Source organism: Lynx canadensis, chromosome A2 (assembly GCF_007474595.2).
Source record: "Lynx canadensis isolate LIC74 chromosome A2, mLynCan4.pri.v2, whole genome shotgun sequence".
Classification (NCBI taxonomy): Eukaryota; Metazoa; Chordata; class Mammalia; order Carnivora; family Felidae; genus Lynx; species Lynx canadensis.
This window is the reverse complement of record NC_044304.2, coordinates 93,352,249-93,364,413: the sequence shown is the minus strand read 5'-3', so window position 1 is coordinate 93,364,413 and position 12,165 is coordinate 93,352,249. Positions and strand designations below refer to the sequence as shown.

Here is a 12,165-nt window from a genome sequence, read left to right as displayed (position 1 = left end):
TAAAAATCTCTATATGTAGACAATCTGGGCTAAATTTCCATATGTGCTTTGAAAAATATATGTTAGCATGAATATATTCTTATTTAAACATGATTTTAAATATTCTTCATAGAGGAGACATATGAAATCTGCACACAAAAGCTAAGTAGCATGATTCAGCCTGTGATTACTTCCCTGTTAGGAAGAAACTTACTTAGTTTTTTTGCATAGGATTAAGACTGGGTATATTTTCTACATTCTTATAATTTTCTCAGGGGCACTTCTCAAAATACAAACCCCTACTAAAGTTCCTACCACTTTCTCACATCTAGCAAGAGCAGAATTCAGTTCTACTTCTGAGGCCAGAGTAATGATTAAAAAAAAAAAAGTGATTATGAGAAATAATGATTAAGAAAAAAAAATCAGGTAGAAAATGGTAAAATAAAGCAATTAAGAGTCAATTAAATAAATTAAAAGTCAATATTTTTGCAGTATTAGAAAGGTTTTTAAACATTTAGAATTAGAATTAGAATGCATATATTACATTTATTCTAAAACTTCAAAATTATTTCATCTTTGTAGTACTGAAAAAGAATTTATCATTTGAAACAAAAGTTATATACTATATACATTTTCATAAAGTTTGTTTTTTCACATTTTCAAAGGCCCCATTTATCTGTAATAGTGTTATATTATTGGCTACTTAATATACACATGCAACAATATAATTCAATAGTCATATAGCTTTTAAAAATGTCTCATTGTATTTTCACATTAAATGGTGAAAGCAATGGTCTTGACAGAGGGTAACTTGAGGAACAAACTGAAAATATGCTATTAATTTCACTAGTGTGCTACAACAGTGTATGGGTGTTTCCCTTTAAAAGTTATCACCCAAGGTAGTTCCTACTAAAAACTAGCAAGGAAATGATTATGAAGAGGGAAAAAATAGAATTAAAATTTTAAAAAGGGAGAGCTCAATTAAGAAGTACAAGATACTAAAATTCACCAAGAAGAGAACACCAGAGAATCATGAGTGATTTACCAAATTGACAGGGTGCAGTAGGAGGGAAAGAGCCAATGATGGGAAAGGTAGCCTCCACTAAATAGAACTTTTATTTTGGCAGTTGCATTCAGCAGTACTTCAGTGGGTATAAGTTTAGAAATGTTATAATTTCAGGATATATAATTACATAATGCATATAATTGTATCTTATCTGCAGTTTTCTATTTTAATAAGGAAGGAACAAATGAAAAAAATGTAGGGCATTCTAATCAAAGTTTGAACAAAATGCAATTTTAATGTGGAGTGTCAGCACTGAAAATTTTTATGAATAATTTGTATGATTATATGTCTCTAGAGTAGATTTATAATTAATCACTTTTCTTAATATCCTTCATGCTTCCAAACTGCTCCCTCATGAATGGTTGAACAGGCAGGAGGACTTCTCAGGGAGAGAAAAAAGGGATGACCAACTCTTCAGGGACTTTTAAGATTCTGCAGGTCCTTAGCCATTCGTTAAAACTGCTATGGTCCTACCCTGCTGGAGTCCCTCACTGCATAGGGTCATATGGACTGCCATAGGTCTCCAGGGTCAGGTCCCAAGCAAGAGCCTCTTGCAAGGTGAGGAACTGTAGATTATCCCACAATCAATAATAAATTTATGACTGTAATATTTTCATATATTTTTGATACCCACAACACACTGTGAAGAATGTCAGTGCCTTTACTGACAAAAGAGGAAGCATCTAGATTGGCATCATGATGGTAATGAATGCATAAGGATGGAGCAGGGGCCATTAGCCTAGTGGTTAAAACCGTAGCCTCGGAAATATGACTGTCTACATATTAAATGCTGGCTCTGGCTCTTACTAACTGTGTGACCTTGGGCAAATTGCTTTTCTGTCCTTCTGTTTTCTCCTATGTAAAATGAGGATATAACAACCTCTGTCATGGAGTTGTAAATATTAGATGGGACAGTACGAGTAAAGTGCTTAGAACAGTGCCTGGCATATTATAATCCCTCAGTGAACATCAGTAAAATCATATACCAGAGAGAGTGGGGACTGGCTAATGTACAACAACATAGATCAGCTGACAAACAACCCCTTGTGTATAAACTTAATACCCTCCCTGTCACTAGAAACAACTGTAAGATTCCCTGGATTGGTACTATAGTAGAAAAATCAGTTTTGGAAGCCAAATATCACGGTCTTCTCCGAAATCAACATATTAATATGCAAATGAAACTGCTCTGTAAAAAGATAAGGAATGAAATCTTTCATAAGGTACATATTATCAGTATGTATTTCATGTCTCCTTTGCATTTCAAATACGTCAGATTCAATTTGTTTTTTTTTAATTTGTGTTTGTTCACAAAGCACACTGGTTCATACAATTAATTACATTCTTCAAACCCTATCTTATGAGAAAAATATAGGAATGTTACCATTCACCCTTACCTAGATGCTAATGTCACATGTCCTTTCTTAAAGTTAATGTATGATTATGTGTTTCTATTTCTTAAGCTGGATGACAATTAAAACCTTAAGTAAGCTTCAGGAAAAAAAAATGCATCCATTCAATTATATTAACACTTAAAATTCTGCTGATTTGTAAAGTTTTTTTAACATTAGGTTATATCTATATTATTCGCCATAAATATTTTTGCCTGATTATGGAATACAGTTTATTAAAATAACAAGAGTGTTATGGTTGTGTAAAACAAAACATATAAGTTGACCACAAAAATTCATATTGCCAAAATTGATCTCTGTGAAAATTAATTTCAAGAAAGTTCTGCCACTAATTTGATTGAGATCTTACTGTAAGGATTTCAGCCCACGTCAGTTTGACAATGCACTTGCAAATGAACATAAAGGAAGTCATAAAAATAATGGCATGAGCAGAATTCTATATGGCATCAATGAGCACCATTTATCATCACATTACTGTAACCCTCTCTGGTGAGAGATGAGGAACTGCTCCTCCAATACCTTCTTCCAGAAATTGGCTCTTTTCCCAACCTTTTTTAATTCTCTTTAGCTTTCGGCTTATGCATGGAAGGAGTAAAATGATCTTACCCAGAATTACAACTGAGGGCAAAACAAGAGCAAGAACAAAGTTTGGTGGTGTATAAAACCTGTAGTACTCTTCTTCAAAAGCTCGTTTCCATCCGTAAATTAAAACATGGAAAGTACTTATGAGCAGAGCAACGTATCCAAGCGTAGACTTGGGTAGAGGAGGAAGAAAAAGAAACAAAGTATAAGAAGTTATTCAAACTCATAAATTAACCTATCCAGCTACACCCATGTTTACAGTGTGCTAAAACTATTTTATCTTAAATTATTGAGCTACTCTTTGTGCTCTCCTGAATTAAAGAATTTTAATATCTTCATATATTTCATATATATTTATTTATATATTTGCACATCTTATACAAATAAGACCATACTGCATATAGCTTGATACTGTGATTATTTTATATCAAGAACTTTCTCCTCATGTCATGAAACATGAAAAAATTGACCCTAATGTTATGTAATATCCCACTGAATGGATGTTACAATTTACTTGACTTTTTTGTTTACTCATTTACTCTGTTTCCAACAGATCATTTACTCTGTTTCCAACTTTCCTCAACTATAAGCCCTTCTCTATATCTTGGTTTATTTTCTTATAACTTGTTTCTAATAGTGGGATTACTGGTGAAAACATCTGGGTTTTCCTTAAGGATACTGATGAAAACTGCCAAACTTCTTTATGAAGGTTATCCACATTTCCACCAGTTGTGTGTATTAAAAAAATATTATGTATGTATGTGTGTGTGTGAATGCTGAAGGGCATTCTTATTCATATACACTCCCCCCACACACCCTGCCTCACATAAATATACTAGTTGAAAGTAAACATGTAAATATTGAACATGAAAAATATTATAGTATTAGTATATAATATGAATAGCATTTCAAACATGTGGCTTTATTGACCACATTAAATGAAATTTATATTAAGAGTACTTCTGTTAGTTTATAGGTGGAAATCTAAAAGGCCAGCATTCTGGGTTCCCTAAATTATTATGTTTGATTGCTTACTTTGACAAAATGGTCTGTGTAACATTACATCAGTATAACGATGTAATGTCTAACTTCACTGGGAAAGGATCAACTAGCAGAAAATTGTCCTGTTTGGCAGTTACTCATCTCTATTTAATGATAATTTGCATCCGTCTAACACCCTTTATCAGAGGGCCTTCTATCTCTTTTCAGATGTGATTAAGCTAACAACAGGAAAAGTTTTCACATTTTCTTGCCTTCAAAAAGGAAAAGTTAATTTAGACAGGGATATGCCCTTAACTTAAATGAGTTCTTTAGATGAATTGAGCAAATAGGCAAAAACAAAACAAAACAAAATTTAGTGTACTACCCAATGACAGTCATCCACATATTGTGCTATAAACCATTTGGATACAACCAGTCCTGATTTTGTGATAATATAGGTAGGGTCTAAGTTTGAATTACATGTTTTAAAAATAGGCAAATTTATTAAATAACCATTACTGGAGAAGGTGAATTGTTTATTAAAGAACACAGTGCTACTTTGAAAACCCTTTATATGTACTCATATACATATATATACAACTCATATATTAAATACATATACTAACAAGATCCGTAAGGCTGGTTGCTTGTCATAACCCAGCAGCCCAGTTACCTAATTTGCCACTGCTTGTGTTTGTGTGTATACACACACCTTTCTTTTACAATATTCAGACTCACCTTCTCCCCAACTTGAATTCAAATTAATGAGATTTTTCTAGAAAGATCAAGGTGGCTCAAAATGTGAAATAATTATTCACTCATTGGTCTAATAACAAACTGACTTTTGGCACTAAACTTGATCTAAACTTACCCATCCCCACTTTCATTTTTTTTCTTTTTAAAATAACCTTAACCCGTAACATAGTAAGCAGTGCTATCAGAGTCTTCTAGTAGAATCCTGTACTGGTCTTTTACTAACTAAACCCAAATGGTCCTAAGCTGGCTTCCAGCAGTTTTTGTTCCTTGAGCTAGATGTATAAATGCAGCCCCAAAGGCACTCTTTTATAAGAAGCATATTTAAAATTAAACTGTATTTAACACTTAAATTTTATGCCACCCAATCCCTCAACCCACATACCTGAATAAAACTGAATTCCCTCCAGTTTAAAGCGTTGCTCACTGAAGGGATAGAGGTGACTGCCAGGAGGGAGAGTAAGCCAAGGCTCATTATGCCAAAGGAGATATACATTTCAATCCTCCAAACTTCTTCCTCGTTCCAAGAGTTCTCAATATTTGCATGAACCTAATGAGAGCAAATTTGAATTTCTTTTATTTGGCAGAACATTAACTGATTCAGCACAGTTCACTCTTGGCATGAGAATACATCATATATGGATATATTCAAGTTGCATTATTTCAATTTAAGACTATGATGGAGAACCTATTAGTGGATGTTATTGTTCCAGGTGTGGGGAAAAGAGAAGAGGGAGTTAAATAAAAGGAGGACTAAGATTCTCTCTTTCCTTGCATGTGTGTAAGGGGGTGAGTAAATCTACCATCTGCATTATAATTCACCACCATTCCTGGCCTGAAGTCCCAAGACCATGAATGCCAAGTGGTTGGTTCCAAGGTGACATAAAAAACATACTGGCAGTTACAATTAGTTTTGAGAGACTTCTCCAAGTTGGTTTAAACTCGGTTAAATATTTTGGATACATTCTGGTCTTAGATCAAATTAGAACTCAGGAAGAGAATTTCTAAATTATGCCTCTATCTTCCTCTCTCCATGAAGAATATTTATATGTTAATTTATCTCTTTTTTCTTAACTTCTTTTCTTCAGGAAGCTGAGATTTCCATATGGATAAAATCATACCGAACGCAAATATTTATTCTCTTGAATTGCCTCATCAATATACTTTTCCAACTATTCAATTGCCTCACTTGGATATAGTACTTTTCCAAATGTCTTTCCCTTACATTGATAATACATATATAATCAAGTCAGACTTGATTAACTCTGAATATGTGGTATTCTGCACAGGGATTACTTTTAGAATTGTCTATTTACTTAAAAAAAGGTTTATTTACATGTAAACAATATGATTAGAGTATACATATATACTCTAAACCCAAGTTTAGACTCCCAAGGGTTGGACTCCTTGGGTTAAAGCTTTGTTTTAAATAAAATCTGTTCGTGGATAACAGACTCTAACTTAAAACAGTTTAACTTTGTCCAGTTCCAGTTAACCAAACAAACTTGAAATAAAAAAAGAAAAGCTAGTTCTGAGCATGAGGTCCCTGGAACAATCATACCAACATCCCGAAGAAAGCCACAGAGCTCCTCTGTGGAAAAAGGCTCTTGTTTGATACCTTTTTTGACATCTATACAACAATACAGAACAAGGACATACCTCGGTAGGACATACCTACAGCTTACAACCTGGATCTACCTGGCCTCCTGGTTCATTCATTCATCCCACAAATACACTTTGGGAGTGCCTTACTATATGCCAGGCACAGTTCTAGGCATTAGGCATCTATCAGTGAACAAAATGGACAAAGGTCCCTCCCCTCATGAAATAATGTTCTGATAAGAGGAGGCAGACAACAGTAAATATAATCAACAAGGAAAACATAAAGTGTATTAGGAGATGATAAATGCTATTGAAAAGAGTGAAGGTAGAGCAGAGGAGGAGGGACTGGAGGGAGGAGGAAGAGTCTAGGGGTTGAATCAGAAGCGCATAGCAGAATTTAAAAGGGTGTCCAGGCTCAGCGTCCCTGAGGAGGTGAGATCTGAGCAAACAACTTAACAACCAGTGAGGGAGCTGGTGCAGCAGATAGCAAAGCCTTAGCATTCAGTTAGGGGAAGGGGTATTTTTACAGAGACAATGGCTTGAAGAACATCAATTTACCAAATTTTTTTCAAATAACTTTAGGTTGAAATTGTTGAAACAGGCCTAAGTATCTAGTGCTACAAAGCTGGATCATGATGCCTTGGTTCCTTATAAAACGCAAAAGCTCACATTTGTTTTGGTGCAGTGTCCTTGGCTGTCACAGGTAAATGCTACAGCAGATAACTTCAGTGAAACCCTTTACGTTACATTTGCTCAGTGGGAATTATTGAGGAAAATCATACTTGGCTCCATCATTAAGCTCCTTCCATGAAGCTTTCCCTGAGATTTTCTTGAAGAGCTAAGTGCTATAAAGGTTCACCTGAGTAACTAAAGCTTCACCAAAGTATCTTTTCAGCTTTTTTGATATCAAAAGCCTTACAAATGTATGTCTCCTGATCTTGGCTTCCTATTCTGTTTTGTATTTTCACTAGTTGTAATTTTGTCGCATATGTTTACTGAGAGATGCCTCATTGTTCCATGGAACATGGCCCATCATAAAACATTAACTCATGTTTAATGCTGAAAACAATCACTGCAATCATAACATCAAAAAAAAAAAATGGAAGAATTGAATCCTTTATTTCTGTTCTTACTCTTCAAAGAAAGGTATAGTAGCAGTTTTTATCCTAAATGATTTTGGATCAGCCACGTAATTCTTAAACAGAAACACTGTGTGAAGAATAATTCTTTCCCCTCCCTAAATATACCAAAATTTCTATTATAAGATGTGTAAAAGCTCACACTACTTTAAATCTTACATTTTACAGATATACTGATAAGGTATTTTACTAGTATCCAGTAAATAATGAGCACATTCCATACCTGCTGATAAGCCATGTTGAGAAACAAGTATCTCTCTGACCTTCTCATTGGTAAGCAGAGGCTGTAGGCAACATGGACTGAAGCGAAGAAAAAACTTAGTAATCCAAGCTGTTTTCTACACTGTAACCAGGTCTCCAACCAAGGTGGAAATTTCCTATATTTGGTGCCGTAATAAAGCTGATACGCAGCTGCCAGGAGACCTGCTAGGTATACCAGGGACAGCAAAGTAATGGCAACTATGGGCAAGGTTTTATTCACAATCTCAATAGGAATCTTGTAAAAGTCACTCTGCTGGTTTCTAGCATATGGGTGTATCACATCTCTGACAAAGGAATAAAGAAAGAAAAACGTGGCTAGACTTATGGCTACCACCACTGGCCCTCTCCAGAGAGTAAATAGTCGCAGGGGTAAATTTTCAATCTCCCTGGCTGATGATAATGATCCCAAGTCAACAGGAATGAAATTCAGCTGACGGGCAAGTTCAATAACCTGTTGTCGAGCTTGAATATTGTTGCTGCATATATAGACCTGCGGCAAAAACAAAAGACTCATCATTACTATTGTTTGTAAAAATGGTGACAGTGACGATCCATGCTCCACTTCACCCATGGAATGTCATTTGTGACGACCTTGAGGGATGCAAAAAGTTAAGGAGGTAAAGCATTTATTAACATATTTGTCTATTTATTAATAGGTTAAAACTGTCATAGAAACAACAAAGTCCTTGCTACCTGTGATGACCTGAAAATAAAATGCAGAACAATCCTGCTAGAGCCTGGGATCGGGAAGTCCTCACGGGAAGAAAGCCAGGAGGAAAGAAAGGTTTCTAGACCACGTGTTTCGGCAGCAGTGGCACGGTAAGGTTGAGGTGGAGTTTGGGCTGCTGGCCCTCTCCTGCCCACTCCAGCTCTCACTCTCACAGGTATCAGGGTGGGGTTGGCTTCCTGGACTTTCGAGGACAATATTCAGTTCTAGGACTGTAGCGATTCTGTCTAGTAGAGGGATTACAAGTACTGTCCTTTATAGATATTCAGCAAGAGAGAAGATGGGCATGAACTCTGGGTGGTTGAATTTGCAATTAAAATCTCTAACTTATGTCACAATGACATACTATTTATAAAATTTATCTTTGTTTTAGAAACTGATTGACCAAGTATCTGAAGAACCATGAATCTCAAGTTATTATTATTATTATATTACTTCACTGGTCAGAATATGAAATTCTTTCATCTGTAAATAGTGATACTATACCTATGTGGGGGAAAAATGGTATTATAAGGTTTAGTTAATTTAAATAGTAAAGCAACTGCCATTTTCTAACACTAAGATGTTACCTCTATATAACATAATGACGTGATGGCTTGGGGGGTGAAGGTGGACTTTCAAACTACACAAACCTCTTAGGTAAATTACTGTAATTGAGAATTCAACAAGTATTTGTGAATTGTCACCAATTCACTGCTGAAGTGAGCCAGTATAACTTACGGGGAGGTCATCTTACGCAGGGCTAGAAAAATATTGCTATAAAATCTCTGGGTAATGTTTGGGGAAAACAAATCCCTAAATATATCCCTGAAGATGTTTATATAAGGTCTCTGGAACAGACCACACTAAAATATTTGCATGCTAAAATTTGCATTATGCTAATAATGTAGAGCTCTTCCAATTATTAATTCTACTTAACATTAACCAGAGGAGTAACAGACTCTATACTATTATACAAATGTTCACAAATTTCTAAAATGGAGTGGGGAAGAATACATATTCCAAAGAAATAAGGAAAAGCATTCTAAGGTAATTTATTACAGTTTTGACAATGGTGACTTTTTTTTTTTTTTTTACTTCTTGTTAAAAAACCCTAAAGTAATAAAATTTAATTATAGATATAACCTATAAACTATAACATTTATTTAAATTTAAATAAATTTAAAATTTATTTAATTTATAAACCTAAATGTATAAATCCAACTTTTGTAATAAAGGCAGAGGGCCAAGAAATACAAACAAAACTATTTCTGTAACTCACTTTAAATTTAATTATTTGTTCCACAGTTGTTGTTAATGAATTAAAATTATCAAGGGGTGTCTGGGTGGCTCAGTTGGTTAAACATCCGACTGTTGATTTCAGCTCAGGTCATGATCTCACAGTTCATGAATTCAAGCCCCACACTGGGCTCTGTGCTGACAGAGCCTCTCTGCTCCTCCTCTCTCTCTGCTCCTCCCCTGCTTGCTCTCTCTCTCTCTCAAAATAAATGAATAAATAACAATTATCACAATTATGGGCAAAGGATTAAATTTAGGTTTAAATTTAAATTTGGTATGTATCCATTCCTAAACTTTGATAGATATACAAAAGAAAAAAGGATTTAGAAATGACCTTTGGAAAGCTGGAAAGTATATAATCTTTTCCAACTCTTCCAAATCAAAGACCTGAAAGTGAATGGTTATCATGACTGGATATGCATGCAGTGGTATAATACTTGAATTTATTTCTTAAGGCACTTAATCTAAGGCATAAACTGTCTTTATCGACAAAAATAATAAAAGTCTTTTACCACCATGCTTAACTATGATGCATGACTACACCTTTAAAAGATTTTTAAGGTGCACTATTTTACACGTTTACTTCTAAAGGTTCTCATTCCATATAGGCATTGATGGAGCTCCCCATCTGCTTTATTCTCAGGTTGAACTAGATTGAACCCATATACTAAAAAAGAACCTAAGAAATCCAGCCTGCCTCTCCACACAGATTAAAATTTACACTTTAAATAAAATGGGCTGCACTATTTTAAATTCTATGAAGAATCTATGTAAAGTAAAAAGGTACTACTAAAGAATTCTTCTTGAGGATCCTACTAAATAGTGTTTCATATGCAGATGGAATCCTGTTATCAAACAGCTGCCAGGAAGGAGAAGGGAGGAAGAAAGTTTGGGAGATAGAGGAAGAAAAAAGATATGTTTGTTATTGTTTCTGTTTTTGTGGAAGCCAGGAGAGACTCAAGGCAATGTGGCCCATTATTCATCAGCCAACTTTGCCTTTCCCTGAATTAGCTGGTGACAGGAAAAGTCAAGTGACAGGAAAATACAAGTAATTTTCTTAGCTTTCCACATTATTTTATAGGGGTAGAAATGTGCCCTTACAAGGTCAGGACACGATTTTTCAGATGCTCCTATACAGTTTTCAAAATGATAATCCTTGGAGAGTCAGAATTTGCTTTTTAGAAGTATGACATTTTTTTCACCACTTAAATTAGGGATTAGGAGGTACAAACTTCTAGTTATAGAATAAGTAAGTCATGGAGATGAAAGTAGAGATAGGGAACATAGTCGATAGTATGGTACTAATGTGTGGTGACAGATGGTGACTGCACTTCTCGTGGTGAGCACTGAGTAATGTACTGAATTGTCAGATCACCATGTTGTACACCTGAAACTAACAGAACACTGTATGTCAACTATACTTCAATAATTAAAACAAAGAAAAGAAAATTTAAAAACAAATTAAAAAAAAAACACAAAAAATACATACCTGCCGGCTGGCATCCTTAGGTCCTAACTGAAGTGCCCAAGCTGAGACAACATTAAAGCCTTTGACAATCAGGGAATCTGGGAATAATGAAGCCAAATATTCAGCGTTGGATTCTGGATATTGATTTATCCTCATGTTATTGCTCACATCAATCAGGATTTTACCCACAAGCAGATGTCTCAGGTCCCACAGGGAGGTGTAATGTTCTCTATGTATAGCAATAAATATTATATTTGTTTTTGTCAGAGCATCTTCATGATGAGTGACATCTACCACATGAGGAAAAAATTCGGAAGCAAACTTAGGATTTCTACTTCCTATAACCACATGATAGCCACATCTAATAAGTCGAATCGTCAGCGATTTGGCAAAATCCCCACTTCCAATGACACCCACGGTGACCTTCCTTGCATCTTTGATACCATTGATGCCATTAGGCAAAAAAGTTTCGCTAAGGTTCTTAGGGCTTCCCATCATAGAGATCGATTCCATGATACAGGCTCTTTCAAGATCACCAGAGATATCCTAGGGGAGAGAAAATAAAATCTTCATCAATTACTTATGACCAAACATTCAAACACTTCTAGACATTAAAATACTACCTCTCATTTCTAGAGGTGAAATATTTTGGCAAGGTGTATAAAACCTAGAACCCAGCAAGACACAATTTGTAAGCTAAAAAAGGATGTCAAAGTAGAAAAATGAACTGTCACAAAGTTGATATGCTAAAGTGTGGCTTCTAAATTTTTAATGGACACATGAATCACCCAAGAATCTTATTAAAATGCAGATTCTGACTCAGTAGGTCTGGAGTGAGGCCCAAGATTCTCCATTTCTAACAAGGTGATGCTGATGCTGCTGGTCTGCTGACCCCTCGTTGAGCAGCAAGACACCAT

At 35.2% G+C, this 12,165-nt stretch overlaps 1 protein-coding gene across 1 annotated transcript; it reads right to left on the bottom strand.

The window, feature by feature from the left end:
- Positions 1-627: 627 nt before the first annotated feature.
- STEAP2 (STEAP2 metalloreductase) lies at positions 628-11,790 on the bottom strand. The gene is made up of 4 exons (XM_032592398.1): positions 11,270-11,790; positions 7,738-8,265; positions 5,159-5,323; positions 628-3,211 (listed from the first exon to the last, which is right to left on the bottom strand). The coding sequence occupies exons 1-4, from the start codon at positions 11,759-11,761 to the stop codon at positions 2,924-2,926; spliced, it is 1,473 nt and encodes a 490-aa protein (XP_032448289.1). The 5' UTR covers positions 11,762-11,790; the 3' UTR covers positions 628-2,923.
- Positions 11,791-12,165: the final 375 nt, after the last annotated feature.

Coding starts and splice junctions, on each gene's coding strand:
- STEAP2 (XM_032592398.1), bottom strand. CDS start 11,761: ATGGAATCGATCTCTATGATGGGAAGCCCTAAGAACCTTAGCGAAACT. Junction 5,324..7,737: donor TCAACATGGCTTATCAGCAG/GTATGGAATGTG, acceptor TGCTCTCATTAG/GTTCATGCAAATATTGAGAA. Junction 3,212..5,158: donor GGGAATTCAGTTTTATTCAG/GTATGTGGGTTG, acceptor CCTCTACCCAAG/TCTACGCTTGGATACGTTGC.